The 18,059-nt window shown below is 38.6% G+C and overlaps 1 protein-coding gene and 1 non-coding gene across 2 annotated transcripts; one reads left to right on the plus strand and one right to left on the minus strand.

Moving 5' to 3' along the window:
- The first annotated feature begins 1,184 nt into the window (after window positions 1-1,184).
- Window positions 1,185-1,266, plus strand: trnal-uag (transfer RNA leucine (anticodon UAG)). Its single transcript has one exon. It is a non-coding gene; the product is annotated as a tRNA-Leu (tRNA).
- Window positions 1,267-1,445: 179 nt separating this feature from the next.
- Window positions 1,446-12,556, minus strand: sdr42e2 (short chain dehydrogenase/reductase family 42E, member 2). Its single transcript, XM_067477406.1, has 13 exons — window positions 12,382-12,556; window positions 12,088-12,232; window positions 11,044-11,482; window positions 9,670-9,765; window positions 8,877-8,934; window positions 7,527-7,645; window positions 7,318-7,393; window positions 6,309-6,391; window positions 5,305-5,442; window positions 4,993-5,058; window positions 4,144-4,207; window positions 3,970-4,043; window positions 1,446-2,559 (listed from the first exon to the last, which is right to left on the minus strand). Exons 3-13 carry the CDS (start codon window positions 11,473-11,475, stop codon window positions 2,317-2,319), a joined length of 1,449 nt encoding a protein of 482 aa, XP_067333507.1. The 5' UTR covers window positions 11,476-11,482; window positions 12,088-12,232; window positions 12,382-12,556; the 3' UTR covers window positions 1,446-2,316.
- Window positions 12,557-18,059: the final 5,503 nt, after the last annotated feature.

Below are 18,059 nucleotides of genomic sequence, written 5' to 3' on the forward strand. Positions count from 1 at the left end.
TATTTGAGTAGTTTTATTGTTGTTCTTTAATGTTCACTTTGCATGCAATGTTTATGAGAAAGAACGTGCCTAATGGGAAATTTAAATTTAAAATAGAATAGTACTAGTACCTATTATTAGACTTTTTAGAGGCTGTCAAGTGCCCTGTGTCCTCGAAGAGGACTTACATGATTAGTGTCTAAAATACCATCACAATCATCAACTTGCTTATTTTGCATACTTTATTTTCACAGGGACTACTTTAACAGTCACAGCGTCATCGCTGCCTTTATGTGTATTGGGATGTTTCAAGCTTTTCTTTTTTTCATCGGCATTATTATGACACTTCATCAAATGAAAGATTAGAACAGTAATCTTTGTACTGCAGAACACCCCACAAAGCATCAAGGACTTGACAAGACCATATGTGTACGTGCATATAAAAAAATTAGCAAAGGGTTGAGTTTAAAAATTAGTGAATACAATAACAAAAAACATGCAAACTATGTCAAATTAGTTACGTAGCCCACATCATCTACAAGATTTAAGAAACCTCATAAGTGTAAGATCATAATGTGAAAACCAACCTGACTATTGATATTAGTTAGAGTTTGGCATTTGCTGAATTTACACTATGTAATTACTCATCATCAGCATAGTAGTTTTCAGTGGGGGGGTTGGACAAGATGGGTAGGTTGTACTGACAAGAGAATACAGTTGCTACTGGCAACAGAACACAGTTGCTGCTGGCAACAGAACACCTGGATGAAGCGAGCTGCTAAGCACAGAAGGAGGAGGTGGTGTAAGTAATACCACTGTCACAAATTAAAAGTTGTGTCCTATTGACTGTAACTCAGGGTAAATTCCTGTCTTTATGGCCGCCAGTTACGAGCTGAAACCTACATTGACGCTATTGTTCCATTTTATATTTACATAAAACATATATTTACATAAAAAGAAAGCCTGGTGGCTCAATGGCTCGATCATCCGTATATCATGCGGAAAGCTGCGGGTCGAATCCAGCCCCACTCCCACCGACCCCGGACAAAATGGGAAAGTTGCGCCAGGAAGGGCATCCGGCAAGCGTAACATTAGGAAGTTATTTGGTCAGTAACTAAGAAGCCGAATAAAGACCGCACCTCCTCTCAATTGGTGTTGGTTGACTGTAAAATTTTCAAATCCGAATGGTGGATAAGGGTGTCAGTGGTAGCGTGGCCGAGTGGTCTAAGGCGCTGGATTTAGGCTCCAGTCATTTCGATGGCGTGGGTTCGAATCCCACCGCTGCCAGAAACATTTTATTTTGTTAATATAATATTCATACACATTTGAGCATGGACTCGCAGAGTGTATAGATTGTGTATACATTTTTAAACGAAAACATCAAACGTTTATTAGTTTGCGTGGCCCAGTCGGTTGCAATGGATCGGTACATTTAGCGGGCAAATGTGGGAAATGTGGGTGGCAGTACTTGCGCGCCCTCTTGTGGCAGCCTGCACAAACTTGTGTAGCATACCATGATAAAAAGCACTTTCAACTATAAATGATGCCTTTCTTTAATTTGAATAGAGATATACAGTGGTCAGTGACATTTATTGTTAATGATTTTATTTTTAAAAGTGTAAAAAAACTGCTAATAACGACTAATTGAACTCTAAATGTGTGTGAATCACAACAATTCTTCACCATAAAAACTGGAAGCATGCTATAAATACAGTCAATCAAAATTTAAACATTTGTAATATAAAGGTAGATACATTTTAAAATCATAGAATTTTCAAACTGTAGAAGTCCAGCTTGGCTTTAATACTTTTAAATAGCCTAGTAGTGTCATGCTTTCATGTTAGACAGTCACACATTAAAGGATATTGCATAGCCTGATATTCTAAAGTAATTGTTAGGGTACATTTTATAATTTCCATGAGTTTTGTTAATAACTACTTTTTACTTTTTATTTTATTTCCTTGCAGGAAAATTTTATTTTTGCCATATCTTAGTGGCCTGGTACCTCAATGGGTAGAACAACAGGGTAGAGCAGCAGAAGTCTGTGGGACCAAATCCCAGCCTACCTAAAATCCCACCAGGTGTGTCACTGAGCGAGAAACTCAGCGCTAGCTCCCCAGGCAGTCCCACTGTGGCTGCCCACTGCTCCCCCCAGGTGGATGGGTTGAATGCAGAAAAAAAATTTCATTGTAACATGTATGTGCAATATGTATATGTGCTCAATGAAGACAACAAAGACTCTTATAAAAAAAAGCAAAACCTAGACTTTCTTGACAGGTAAAGTGATTAAATTACAATGTCTGAAACTTTGCCCTCCAGTAGACGTATATGAATTATTTAATTTTGACAGAGTATGCAGCCTAACATCAGTAGTACCAGACTCAGCAGCAGCAGCAGGACAAGGTGTTGGGAAAGGTTGCAGGTCCAGGAGAAGTTAAGAAGAGGTGAGTTGGAGCGAGGCTGTTGGGACTTCAGATACAACTCCACGGAATCCACCAGGCTGTACGTCTTCGGACAGTAACCCAGCTCTCGCCGGGCCTTGTCAATCTTAAAAGTGTGGTTTACTGCAATGTTTCTTACCTGCAGTGGAAGATGAGGCATTTATAACGTTACATACATAGATACAGAAATCATCTCAAGTTCCCTCAACTGCAGAAGAGAACTCAAGGCCAAAAATCCAAGATCACTCTGTCAGACTAATGGTTCAAATTAACCCCAATTTGACCAACTTGGCTTTACAATCTGATAGCCTGTGACTGATGGATGCCTCTAGTTACTGCATCTTCTTTCTGACTGAGGATAAGGTGTCTGCATTCAAAGTGCACACAGTAATAGAAAACCTCAGACAGTTTTTTGAGAGTTTTTTTAAAGCTTTTCATTCACCCACGAGTCAGTTTTTATACTCTTATGACACAAAACAGCTTCAAGTACACACATTTTAGAAAAGATCTTCATAGCTCTTCAGTGTGACTCATACATAAATATTGTTCTGCTAATGTAATTATGCTGGACTTATTTACAGTTATACAGATGATGACAACATGGATGGAATTATCAAAACAAAATTATCAAAAAATTTGACATTTGACATCACACCTTCCCATATGTGTTTGCAAAGTTGCAACATAATAAGAGAGGTAAACCCCCCTGTGCCCATCCCTCATTGGTTTAACCTGAGAGTTGTCAGGATCATCTGAGCCCAGCTGAGAGGTTGCTTGACTCCGCTCACCATGGCAACAGCCTCTATACTGAGGTCATTTCCTGTAAACTATATCTTGAACTTCCTGTTCTAACTCTCAACACTTTATGTTTTATTCACAGGACAATCATCAATCCCCCAGCCAGCAGATGTCTGACAGAATGAGCTCCAGGTGCATGCCCACGGTGCTCAGGTTTGGTGTCTGTCTCATCACACATTCATGAGGATCTTATGGGCTCCTTAAGATGCACAGTGGAGGCTTCCCTTAGCCTGACACAGTGGACATCATTATTTTTTTATGTTTTTTAAATTACACACCAGTCACATGTGAACTTTAGTATTTTTTTTATCTACTAATGTTTTTAACTAATTCCAGGCTCAGTTTGTTTTTCCACAACTTACTCACTCTAGATATGATCAGCTGAGGGAGGGGAGAACAAGGCAACCCTGCCCTAATGAAGTCTGTTTTAACTTGTGTGCAAAAAACTTAAACAAGAATCTGCTCATTAGAGAGCAGGTAATTTAATCTATTATACAGAAGATACTTACTCAAATAGCCAGGTTCACATGCATTCATATGTCCATTCACTGGTCCACAGTGTGTAACTTTCAAAGCTTTAGTGTTGCGGCTTTATGATGCATTATACATCTTATTCACTAAGTTAGTTTGACTTCAGTGGCATAAAAAAACAGAATAATGAACAAGAAAAATGACTGAATCTCCAGAACCTATTTAAAACTGAAAAGCACAGGCTAGCTTTAAAAAGACAAACAGGAAGAAGCATAATTACTTCACTTCTGGTAAAAAGGAGAGGGACTTTTATCACCGGTCTCAGAGCTGTGTGCAAATATTCCACGAGGACAGCTGCAAACAAATAAGAAACACACACAGTATTAGTAAAAACATATTTTTAACAGTTATGGAATAAGGAATGGCTGAAAACTTGAAGGATGAAATGAAGTACCTGCTGAATAGACCAGTGAAACAGGCAGATTTATCAACGGTCGGCTGTAGCCCAGATTTTCAAACTGCAGTAGAAAAAGTGATGAAAGACAATAACAGATAAATTCCACAAGATTTGGCTAAAAGTACTTAAAATACAATGCTCCTTGAGTTTTATCATATTGACGCTATTGACGTTTTTCAGTTTCTGTGGCAGTTCAAACGTATTCATTCCTACATAAAACAACTGGTTTAGTTTTTCAAAAACAATGAGTTGTTTCCTAAAATATCTATGTACAGTGGGGCATAAGTGCATTTGTTGCATACTATTTCTATCTGTAGATTAATACACATGTGGTGCACTAATGAGGATTTCCAGCAGCAGGATGGTGGATGAACGATTGACTCATAATAAACTATATTTCATGTTATTTAGGGAACGGTGCAGCCATTGCAATAGTTTGCAACACTAGTCATAGTTTTTCGACAGCACAGAGAAGTACACCAGGCGGGGGCCTAGTGGCTCAGTGGTAGAGCATTGGGTTGGGATGCAGAAGGCCAAAGGTTTGAATCCAACCCCACAGCGCCCAGCCACCAAGGGTGGCTTGGTGCCGGTCCTGAGCCCAGATGAAAATGGGAGGATTGGGGCAGGAAGGGCATCGGGTGTAAAAACACATGCTAAATCAACGAGCGGAACATGCTCCACTGTGGTGACCCCTGAAGGGACAAGCTGGAAGCCGTTGATCTTTGCCAGAGAAGTACACATCACACAAAACCAAGGCACTTAGATCAATGAATTGTTAGTGTTTCAATAGAGTTTTCTGAGACTAAGTAAAACACAGATTTTCAACAGTTTTATCCTGTAACTCACCAAAGGTGTCAACCATTCAAACAGATTGACTGAAACTCCATCGTTAATGAAATAGGGCTGCCCACTCTGCAAAACACCAGACGTCAAAAACATAGGACTTGATCTAGAGTAGATGGCAACTGATCTAATACAGCAGGACAAATCATATTCAACGCGTGGGCCTTCAATATTCAGTTGTTCAGGTATTTATTATTCATGAATTTAAAGGTTTAAAAAAAAATACATTAGCTCTAATTAATTCTATGTTTTATAGTTAATGGTCAGATGATGTAAATCTGTGGGTGTTTGTCCTGAGGTGGACGTGTGACTCACAGCGATACAGTTCCTTTCCAGTGTGAGAGCCTCTGCTGCCAGCGTGTGAGCCAGCACCAAGTTATCAACATGCACCCAGTTCATCCGGGCTTGGGGGTCCCCGAACCTGAAACTGAACAACCGACGCTCCACGTTGACCTGCACACAGAGAGATGGGCGACGAAAACTAATCAACTAATTGTTTGATTTTTTTTCAAAAGTACTTTTTACTGACTTTTTAATGTGTGTTGTTGTTTCTTATTCAACAGGTTTTATGATAGTTAGTTTAAATAGCCAAACAAGGGGGAAGCAAGTGTGGAGTCTAATTATTGATCTGTTAATTCAGTGATTTTACTGTAACACAACATTCTTTGTATATCACGACATGTAGAGAATGGGTGAGTTGAAAGTGCTGATGAAGGATGGATTCTCACACAGTCGAGCTTAAAATTCCTTTTTAGAAAACAATTATACAACTGGGAATTAAGGTTTTCAGTGATTTACGGACATACTGTAGACTTAAAAGGAACAGAAAATGAAATAGATTTTTTTTTTACTATCATAGTTTTATTTCTTAACATTCTTGGTACATCTGTGTGTATTTACAGGGAAACAAGTTTTTTTTTACGACTGAGATCTGTTCTGTAAGAATAATATATTTTTATATGCTTATATGCTTCTCTCATCTTTCATGTGTTTTAGAATCCCTGCAGTTTTTCAATTGGATAAATTGACAACATGAGATGAGTCAGATCACAGAAAGCTCCACACAGATGCACGTGGAACAGGTAGGGTTGAAGGAAACCTACAGAATATTAAAAGCCAGCCTCAAACAGCCCTTCAGTTGGTGCCTTAGAGCAAAGACTGGAAGAAAAGCAGGATGTAACTAGATGCCTGATGAGCTCCATCAATAATGTAAACTGTTCAGGCTGCCAGAGAGGCACCAGACACGGCAAGATGTAAATTTTGTTTTCCACTGCCAACACAAAGGAATTCATCATCAGACAACATATATAGTCTCTCACCATCACTCTGTGAAGGTGCCTCCTCTCCTCTGGTCCATAGATGCCACCAGGACGCAGGACGCAGGTCCGCAGAAGGCCTCCACCTTCGCGAGACACAATAACTTCACTTACTACACACTAGTTTATCAGGTGCACCCAGCTAAAAGTTAGGTACATGTTTCATCGTTTACTCAGGCACAAGAACCAATACATACAATTTCAAGTGAAACAAAGTCCATCTTAGTGGTAGGCACAGGTGTTTCATCAGCTAAATATCCTGTTGCTGACAATATCAGAACATTAATGTTGTAGTAGTAAAGCACTAAATGTATTTCACTGGGCCTTTTATTTAATCAAACTATGTAAAAACATTTTAAAGGTAAAACACTTTCACATCTAACATAAGTCTGTCATATGTGTTATAATCTAAGTCTTTAATCTGGGAGTAACTATTAGCTATAGTTGTCACATAAATATAAAGTGCAAAGTACAATGAACCTGATTGAAAAGTAGCAGAATAGAAGTTTTAAGCAGAATAAAATCAAGTCCAGTAGAGTCCTTGTACTCTGTAAACTACTTCATGGCACCAAGCCTTTCAGACAGTGGAGCAAACCTTAAAGCAGCTCCTCCTGTAGCAGATACACGACCTTTAACCTGCAGTATAGGGAGAGACAGCTTTGTTCTCTAAGCTTAATTAAATGTATAAGATGATGGTCACTGATAAAGTGTGGGGTTACCGCGAGAAAAGAAATGAGAGGCCTGTTTATCTAAAGCACGTACTGAAGCATGAACCTCATTATATTGCATCAGGCTGCCAGTATGTATGTGCGTGTGTTGGAGTCACCTGACTGCTTCGCCACAAACTTCCACTGTTGTGCTGAGCTCTAAATTTAAACTCGTGTCACTGTCATATTGGATGACACACTGAGCTCCCATGGCAACCGCCGCTTCACGCAAGCATATTTTTGGACAGAAACCAAAACTCTAGGGCTGTATTCTTTTTTGACTGCAGGCACTGATCGTGTCCCACCTTTTAGGGAGCTCCCGTTAGCTGAGAAGACCATCTGCTCTGCAATCGCTTTAGTCCTGGAGTAATGGTCGATGTGCTGAAACACAAACATACAGTAGATGCCCTACATGTTGCTTTTTGTAGCTGAAAATGTGTGGAATTTAATGAGGCTTTCATTCCAACTTTTGCTGCTAAAATAAGATGGTGCTGCAGTTGACCGTACTCCTCACCATTTCGGGGGGCACAGACGACACTGAAGCCTCATCACCATCCTCAATTGGTTTCCCAGTGAACACCACGTTGATGGTACTGGTGTACACGAGCCGGGGGATGCTCCTCTCTTTACACACTGGAAGAGAGCAGATCACACAGAACAGTGAAGCTGCAACACCAAATACTGCCCCGTCTTGGTACAATAATGGGGACGTACACCTTAAAAAATAACCCTTCCCTGACATTAGAACAACAAATTAAACAGCAGGTTGCACAACAAAGCAGGTCTGTGGCACAGATGAGACTTCAGCAGTCTGAAGCAAATGAGTATCTTTCCAGATAAAAGTTGAACTCTTTGGATACCATGTTCTCTGCACAAAGTGCTTTTGGTAGCTGCCAACAACCTTCTGGCAGAACTCTGGTTGGATATTTGACCACTGTTCTTGGCAGAATTTATTCCATTAAAATGCTGTGGACACAAACTAGACTTTTTAGCACAGTCCACATTTTTTCAATAGAGCTGAGGTCAGGATTTCGGGAAGGCCATTTCAAAAACCTGCTTTATCCCTTCTACAACCAGCTTATATATGTGTTTGGTGTCATTGTCCTGTTGTAGTCCGAGTGAGGCTTCTCCTTTATTATGTAATCCACTCTGTGCAATGCTCCGGGTCCACTGGCAGCAAAACAGCTTGAGAGCCTGATGCTTCCACCACTGTGCTGAGTAGAATAAATATAAAAGTTCCCTTTATTCAAGCTTGAAGGTGGCTGTTTTTGTACAGGAGCTTCTGTCTTGGGCGTCAGCTTTTAGTCCATAGTGATGTAAAACTTTGACTCTATTTGACACATTTATGTTCCAGCTGCAACCAGTTGATGACAAGAGATTGGGTTCCTAGCTTCCCCCAGACTTTGGAAAGTGGATACACCTCCCAATAAGTATCCATCCATCTTAACCACATATCGTGTAAAGGGTCAGAGGGATGATGGAGCCTATCCCAGCTGTCTTTAGGCAACAGGGAACAGGCAACTATTCACACTAACATTCACCCTACAGGCAATTTAGAATCAGCATTTAACCTAACATGCATGTTTTGGACTGTGGGTCCCTGCAGGAAACATAGATGGGCACTAGGAGAACACGCAAACGCCCCACAGTAAGGTCCCTGTAGGTTGGGCGAGATTCCAATGATTCTTTCCAGCACTAATCCCTCTGCCACTGTGCTGCTCTTCCCTTGAACTTTGAGCACCACTGTATAATTGTTCAATGTATATATATTTTTTGAAAGTTATGTTCATAAGGAGTTGATGTGAAATTCTCACTGGAGCTGTATATGTGATATTCATGGTGTTGAGAATGAACATTTTCTTACCATTTATGACATTATTAGTCCCTCCAACGTTGACTGACTCCACCTGCTCTTTTCTCAGCTGAAAATACAGACATTAAAAAAATTTCACTTCTGGACATCTGGACATTTCTGGTTTTAACTACAGCCTCTTATATTGTAGACACACTAATAAATTCATCTTTTTATGCAATAACGAGCTTACAGCTGGGTAGTGATGATGCAAATCTGGTCAAAAACCAGCACAGTGAGGTGTGTGTATGCTTTAAAAACTTAACTTAACCAGTGGAGCACTGGGAGCATCAGTCAGGCTCATTTCTATATCATCGAATCTATTGATACTTGTCTAGGAACAAAGCTGAAACATTCAGCGAGCACCCTGGGTAATGTAGGCGGAATTTGTTAGGAATACATGGAATTAAATGTAACCTATCTCCAGCTCTTCTGCCGTTGATCCCTTTTAAATAATAATCCAACATGACTCTGTTTATATAATGAAAACTTAACAATCAATCATGGAGTTTTGTGTGTAACAATAAAACCCCTACACACTAGCATGACTGTCATCTCTTTACTTCTCAAATTTAGTTTTATGATCAGTATGGTGAATATTGACTTTTGTTTTTTTTTTCCCACTGAATTATGATATGGGGCTCATTTACAGATTTTGAACCCAGTGTTTCTTTCTTTTCATTTTCAGAGAATACCATGCAGAACAATGAGCAGTTCACCAAAGTTATGTCACTGTGCAATCAGAATTCTTTATACTGCCTCTAAACAAAGTGCTAGTTGAGAAAAAAATGAAACATGAAGTCACCTGTTCTGGTCCAGACATGCCATAAGATGCTGTGTGAAATATACAGTCGACCCCTTCACACACTTTATAGAGGGAAGAATAGTCCCGAATGTCACTCTGTGAAAAAAACAAATAACTGTGTGAGAACATTTGTCCCATCCATAACAGAGTGCAGTGCTTTTGTAAAGGTTAACTTTTAAAAAAGCAGTTTGCAGAGTTCACAGTGTGTGTGGTGAGTCTAAGTGTCCTGTGAAACAACAGATATAGTCAAAGAAAGTGCAGTGCGTGCCACAAGGTCTGCAGGTGAAACTTGAATCACTCACTCTCTGGCCCAGAGAGCAGCTGGTGCTCTGCAGCCGATCGCTCACGTGTCTGTTTACAGCCAGCACATCACCACATACACTGAATCACATGAGTGGATTTTCTGCATGGATCAGTTTAAGTATTAACACAAACAGATTCATCTATGTGATATAATATTCAAACCAGTAACTAAGTAGGTAAACAAACTTTTTATCAGAGGTGGCAGATAACTAAGTACATTCACTCAAGTATATTTGTATTTTTTGTATTTTTATTTTAGCCTACTTTACATTTTACTGCACAAAAAACTACAAAACAATAGTGTATATTTAATCCACTACATTTGTTTACAGCTATAATTGCTTGTTACCTTTTGCAGATAAAGATTCTTAAGAAATAATCTAAGAACCTAATATATGATCATGTATTATTATTTAACCACCTATAAGTATTTATATTAGTTAAAATTTATTTTATTGTTACCAGCTGCTGTTTTTGTTCCAGACCAAGTCACTAGGTAACTTTGGCCCTTATTTTAAATTAATGACTATATTATAATGTCACCTTTGGCAAAGTAATTTGGAATTTATGTTATCAACAGCACCAAATTCAGTAGTATTTAAAATACCTTTATTTTCTTAGACGATTTTTTGCTTGTAGTTGAGTATATTTCAGGCAAATACTTTTATATGGATATAGAAATGTGTACTTCTACCACTGCTGCTTTTTATTAACATGTAGTAGATTTCTTTCAATTCTGACTCTACAGGTCTGTGAATTATTTAAATAATAATGTCATATCACACATTTACTTTAGATGTTTACCAAACGTCACAATGTGGCTGTGCAAAAACCTTTACACATTACTTGTGAATGTTGACAGAAAGAAACCACAGATGTATAATTTCATAATTACTGTTTCAGTCTTGTTTGGGGTCAAAATTTTGGGGTAAAATACAGGAAAGTTTTAAAAACTCCATAAATATTATCAGTAATAATAGTTTTGAACAACTTTTAATTTTAAAATTAAAAAAACACAGATGAAATCTACAAGGACACAATGTTTCCAGGTACCTGTCCACTGTTCCATACCTTGTAGAAGATCGCTCCATCAGGGATTTCACAGGGAGGCTTATTCAAGTCCAAAAGGATCACTGACATTCCCTGACTGGCCAGTTCTTTCCCCAACCTGAAGCCAAAGTATCCCCCTCCTCCTGTCACCACCACCTTCCTGGAGGAGACCCCCCAGGCTGCCCCTTCTCCTAATCTGGAGGCCACACACTCCAGGTTGCTACAACCACCTGCTGTGGCTCCAGTAACCCTGTGTCGAACGGCCTCAGATGGGCTGGTGGAGACGGACAGGGCTGGGTGGTTCACCCACGGCTGGTGGGTGATGCTGGTGAGGTTGTACATGTGGTGTCCGCTGGCCTGCATGCGACAAAGCGGAATGCTGTGGCAGGGGAGCTGCTTCACCTGGCACAAAGAGCCTCCACTCTCACTCATGTTGGGACAGCACAGCTCCATAGATGTCCTTATGGGTTGTAGTAGGGGACATATTGGTTATTTGTTGTTTGATTATTATAAAATATTGACTTTTTCATTTCAAGGCATTTTCTCCACATTTAGCCATATTTGGTATATTTGGATGCTCTGTTATTTTCACTACCATTTCAAATAAAGTTTTTGGAGTTTGAATAGAATACCAGAACAAAACAGTTCAAACAAACCTACAGTATTCCTTCTTAGGAGCTAAAATTACACTATAGGATATAAAACTAATGGTGACAAAATAACTTTGAGGGATGGAGATGTAGATTGTTAATCAGACATAAATTAATACAGCATTTCAATTAATATGATAATCAGTTATCATCACAAGGGTACGGAATAATTTTAAATGTATTTAAAAAAAATAACTAAACACGTTTTAACGGTTTGTGATTTGTTATACGTCACTATGACTTATTCCATATTAAAGCAAGATCTCTGCTTTATTTTTGTCTTACAACGAATGAGTTACTGGGACTTCAGCATTCAACCTAATAAATAAACGATGCGAGGATCCGATTCCCATCACGTGAAAATAGTCTACATAAAACTTCTCAGATTAATAACCACATCGACAAATTAACTTACCTTAAAATTCCTCTCGCATCTGTCACATCTATACCTCTGTTGGATGGCTCATGAAGTAAACCAGTCTACCTTCGGTTTGCTCTCGTCACTTCTCTCACCTGTCAATTACCTTCCCCTTTACTTGAGGACTCTCCTACCGTAATGTCTAGATGCAGCGTGCAAAAAAAGTGACAGAAATGACCAGAATGTACGGTAATTTCACCAAATACGGAAACTTGTTTTTTGTTATTTAAACTAGGCAAACACAGACAAAAAGAAACATCTGTACATTATTACTTATGACTTTTTACTTACTTATTACTTTCTTCTTTTCCTTTTAGCTGTTCCCTCTCAGGGGTCTCCACAGCGAATCATGTGCCTCCATCTAACCCTGTCCTCTGTATCCTCTTCTCTCACACCACCTAACTTCATGGTCACTTTCACTACATCCATAAATCTCCTCTTTGGTCTTCCTCTAGACCTCCTCCCTGGCAGCTCCAACCGTACAATCTATCCTCTGAACATGTCCAAACAACAACCTAACCTCCCTGACTTTATCTACACCATCAAAAAAAAAAGAAAAAGAAAAAGAAAATGCAGTCAAATTGACTTTTAGGAAACATGCACACAGTATAAATTTGTAAGTAAAGGATACTGGCTGGGTTTAGGCATTTTCTACCTTTCTAGTGTGATTGAGATCTTTTCACACTGTCAGTCATTCAAAGGTCAACATAATCAGCAATTCATACGACAATGAACTGTAAGAGTGTTGGGTGATTTATAAATGAACATATATAAATGTGTCCACAAATGTATCTGCTGTAGAAGAAAAACACAAGGTCATTAATCAAAGCTCAGGCATCAAATGATGTAACATATGTATCTGACATAACAACAAGCCAGGTAAACAGCAGCAGCCATCACTTGTAAAGCCCTGTTTTTTTGAAGAGGACGCAAATAGATGCATCATGTTTTATTTAGCAAACAGCCGACAGGCTGCCAAACCTGAGCTGACACTTAACTGCACTGCACTTAATTAAAGAGGGGCCAAAAGAAAGTCTTACGCAGCTGCCAAATGACTAGATCTCTCGAGTTTAGAAGCAATTTGAAGATAACCTGCAGTTAACAAAGGGAGTTTGGTGAATATTACAGCAATTATCTTGATGTGTGTCTATTTTTAATGAAAAGGTACATGAGGTGTTGATTTAAATCAGGCTGTTTTAGCTTTCATTTAGGTTAAACAGCAGTGCTAGCAGTGCTGTTTAGCCTGAATGAAAGGGAAAGTTGGTTTGCAGACAATGTTAATTGTAGTATTTTCTGGTGACGCAACTTTCTGTCCATAAAAGTATCTTGTTTAATTACACATTTTCTACATCCCAAAAGTAAATCCATTCACTGAGTATAAAAAGTTTCTCTTAAAATGATTTGGAAAAAAATGTCATTTAATACATTTTAGAAATCTTGATTACTCTAATGAAGGTGAGAAATGTCGCTGGCACAGTGTGGACTCTATGGGAATCCAGTGTTTGTGCAGCAAAGTAATGGTCAATTTAAAACATAATGTTCCCCTTTGTTAAACACTGGTGCCTATACGATCTCTAACGTATGTATCAGTGCTCCCAAACATTTGTAAATATGTGAAAGATTAGTGGAGTTTCCCTTTAATGCACAGCAGCTGGGTTGTGTTTGATTTAATCTTGTATACCAGAAAGCCACCTCAGCTCCTTACAAACATAATTATATATACTGAAAAAAACAAGAATCATTACTTTACATCAGTGAAGACATGTCTTAGACCTTGCTCAGGTTTTATCCTTGCATATGTAAATGAGTCTCCAAACATTAAAAGAAAAAAGTCTGAAACTCTGATGATGATGAATAATCAAACTCTTCCCATTCCAGTGGCCTCATATTGTTATGCTCTAAAGGTGTCCCGTGGCATCAGAATAGGATGCATGGGGTGTCCAGTGAGTCTTAAGTTAAGCTGTTTTCTTTAATGTCTGGAGGTGACTATCTTCAAACTTTAAAGTCAATATGACAGCTCATAGTTATATTGTGACACCTAGGAGTCCGCTTACTATTTATTTTGATTGCGGAATCAACTACCCAACTGATTTCTTGATTGTTCTGTTAAAATAATGAATATGGTTAAAATCCTTATTAATATTAACCATAGCCCAATGTGACTCCTTTATAAGCCACGATCCTTTCACCAAATCCCCCAAAACCTGCAGAATTATTATATATAATTCAAAATGTTTGAAATTATGAAAAGGAAAAATGGAAACATTTTTCATTTTAAAAGCTGGAAATGTTTACAATATTTGGCACTTTTGCATTTATTAAATACATTTTATTAATTTTCAGTCATTGGCCTTAATGACTGAATTGCAATTGTTAGCTGAAGAATGTTTGTCTCTGAAATTAGAACAGTAGAAATATAAAAAAGTTTAAGGACTGGTAAATGTACTTTTATTGATTGGCACAGTGACATGGTACATACTTATGGACAAACAATCCACATGAACCTGCAAATAACACATTTAACCACCAATATAAACAACCCACAAAACTATACCCAGATCAGGCTTGACCTGCTGCCATCTTTCTTCTGCTGCTCATTCGTTATTTCAGCCCCTGGTGTGATAAGAGGGTTGAGTTGCCTTCTCATTAAATGCTGCCGAGCACACCAATGAATCACTTTCAGCAGGGAGCCATCACCTTGTCTGATCCACTGCAGCAGTTAGGGGAAGAGTGCTGTGTTAAAGGAAGACCTCCCTTGTCTACAGCCTTGCCAAGCTCTCCCCTGAGGCGAACTTCACTGCTGAGGTACAGATATAGGGCGCGCAGCTCTCTGTCATTAGCAGGCAAATCGCAGAAGCCAGACTGCAGTGTAGAGGGCACCCTGAGCTAAATGATCTAAAGGACAGGCATGAAAGATGGAAAATGAGCAATTTTAAATTCTTCAAATGAATCAATATGATGTTTTTTTGTAGCTGTAAGTTATTTAATCTGAGTTAGAAGATGTTTATATAATTACATTTGAAGCCATCTTCACTTACAACAAAATGTTTTTTATAAGTTCACAATTTCACCTGCAAATGTTTGTCTTGGATAAACTTAAATCTAAACATATGAGCAATATTTTTGGTTAGTTTGAAAGACATTGATGGTCAAAAGTGCAATGTATACAAGATACCGCAGCTCTACACCTCCAGCAGATTCTGTGTATATCACTTACTAAGAAAAAGTAGTATCAGGTAAGTACGCTTGCCTTGAACTATGGGTCAAGACAGCTCCTCTTTGCACACTGCATCACTCTGCATCACTTTGCATTATTCATATTAATTTTATCACCTATCCTTCTTTTCTGTTTTTTATTTTGTTAAGTTTACATCTTAAGTTTACACCCTGAAGATTTCACTACAGAAAGCATTTTTTTTACAAAAATTACCAAAAATCGAAAAAAAGGACAGTGATGATATTTAAAGGAATTAAATGTATGGCCTTAATTGGTCTACATCCATACACTGGCTTTGTCGTGTCTAAAGTAAAATCTTTCACCAGCTTGTGGGAGCTCTGTGACTGCCTGTACAGGGTCGCTTATTTAACATACTGACAAATGTGAATCTAGAGCTCTAAGAACGTCAGTCCCAAAAGATACTTCATTACACTTACCTGGCATCCCAGCTGACTGACAGGTGAAACTGGAAACAAACTAACAAGGATGCTCAATTGTGGGCTGGTTCGAGCAGCAGGGGGTGCCAGACAACTGTATGTAGAAGGCCTCCAAAAACACCAGACTTCCTCCAGGTCAAGAGTTAGACTGAGTCAGCCGACTTGCTAATAGAGTCAGCATGCCAAACGATGAGGATCTGATTCCATTTCGAAACATTTTAGACAGAAATACGGACAAAATTTAGATAACGGAAGCATGTTCTCTCTCTGAGCCTCTATTGACATAATTCCAAAAGGTAAAGATTAAAAATGACATATTCAGTTCTGTTAAATCTACTTTCATGAAGACGTTCTTTTACAATTACCATGTTTAGGGTAACAGGAGAGGTACATCCTGGACAGATTATCTATTTTACAGGAGTCACAAATTAACCTAACCTGCATGTGGATAGAGACACTTGACAAACAAATGGACAAAAACGAGTTAGCCAGTTAGGTTCGAACCCTGGGCCTTCCTGCAGTGAAGAGATGGCCCTTACCACTGCTGTGCCCCGTGGAGTTTGTGTACTAAAGAAACAAAGCAGAGACAGAAAAATACACTGACATACAATCAGTGGGGATTCATGGTAAATGAGCTGAAAATAGTTGAAGTGATGAGTTCTGGTGGAGGGAGTGTAGGATTCTGACAGCCGAGACCGGCTTCGAGTTCGAGCTCTTGTGACGGGAAAAACTGACACAAGATGACATAACCCATAAAACACTGTGCATGCAGAAAAGCCTGCATGGATGACAGGGCCTCAGGTGGGTGGAAGGTCTTCTGAGGTAAAGGAGTCATCTTTTTTCACAGAGTGTCATGGTGAAACCCAGCCTGTCAGAAGGAGAGAAAAGAGTACACATTATGTACACTATCGTGTGAGTGACAACTAAAATACCCAAGAGATACAGTACCAAAATTAAACTGAAAATCGATTCTTTGAAGGAGAAATGTGACAAATTACCTTCACACATTACAAATAAATGGTCTGACACTCAATGTCACGCTGTCCTGGGTAATGATGCATGCCATATAATTATGTCATCAAATAATATTATACTTGTTAAGCACGTTAAAACTCACCAAATTACAAAATACAGCAATTACCCAAAATCCCTACTTTTAACACTCTCACCGCTCATTTTATGCTCGTTTTAGGAAGCGACAGGGGCTCTGAGGTCACACTCAGAAAAATGCAGCCTGATGAGTAAATGCACTGAGAGGATTTAAAACTAAATCAATTAGCTCGACTTTGTGTTCGACCTCTTTAAATCACTAAAAGAGTTAGGGGTAAAGTGGGATGCGCAAAGCTGCAGAATGAGAGGAGATGAGTCAAGGCAGTGGATTAATTTTACTTATAATCTCATAAGATGACATTTTAGCTGCTTTATGAGCAGATGAGCTGTGATTACTGATGATTGTGTGTGTTTGTGTTGTACATTGTGTTGATGCAGTGATGGAATAAATATTCAGATTTTTCCTTAAGTAAAAATCTATTTGTGGAGTCATATATTTATAATGTTACTTAAGCAAAAGTATAGTAGTACTATCGGCTAGCTGTACTTAAACTATTTATGTAAATTTAATTAAATATACTGGTCTCAACAAGACAGTAGTTTTGGAAAAAGTCACCAAATAAAAGTACTTTTTGTTAAATGTAAAGTCATATTTCGAAGTCTACTACTATATTTACAATCTAGATTAATGTGCTAAAACTCACTGATTAGCACTAAGCACAGATCCAAAACATTAAAGATGATTATTAGGGCGAGTGGAAAAGTAAAGATATCACCTAAATTCTTAAGTTTTGCTGTGATGAACCATGTAAGTCTGCACAAGCCTTTAATGGCAATTCATAAAATATTAACTGAAATGTTGAGTCTGTTGTTCTGGTACAATTAGCATTTCAACACCAGAGGCTGATGTGGCAGAAACTGCATTTATTCAGCTTGTTCCTACTGTTCCAATTGTTCCTACTGCTCAAACTGCACCAAAAACACACAAATACACACACACACACAAGGCGACACAAGAGACAGGTGTAAAAATAGGGAAGTGGAGCGTAAAAAAGCAGGGTTATAACTTGCAGGAAATAAAAATGTCAGTGGTGACTTATTTTCCTCAAGGCAAACTGACTGTGTTGTAATGATAGAGGATTCCTGATTCACTAATAAAAGTACATTTAAATCAAAACAGTGCGCTGCTCTTGAACCTGACTAGAAAATTTAATAAGAAAGAAAAACAGGCTTGGCTAAATATAAGAAAGGAGAAGTGAGAGGTC

The sequence above is a fragment of the Channa argus genome, chromosome 15 (genome assembly GCF_033026475.1).
Source record: "Channa argus isolate prfri chromosome 15, Channa argus male v1.0, whole genome shotgun sequence".
Taxonomy (NCBI): Eukaryota; Metazoa; Chordata; class Actinopteri; order Anabantiformes; family Channidae; genus Channa; species Channa argus.

Excerpts from the sequence above, each read along its gene's own strand:
- sdr42e2 (XM_067477406.1), bottom strand. The coding sequence starts at position 11,475 with ATGGAGCTGTGCTGTCCCAACATGAGTGAGAGTGGAGGCTCTTTGTGC. Across the intron at positions 5,059-5,304 it reads TGGAAAGGAACTGTATCGCT|AGTGGGCAGCCCTATTTCAT; the intron begins GTGAGTCACACG and ends GGTGTTTTGCAG. Across the intron at positions 4,208-4,992 it reads TTGAATGGTTGACACCTTTG|TTTGAAAATCTGGGCTACAG; the intron begins GTGAGTTACAGG and ends TTTCTACTGCAG.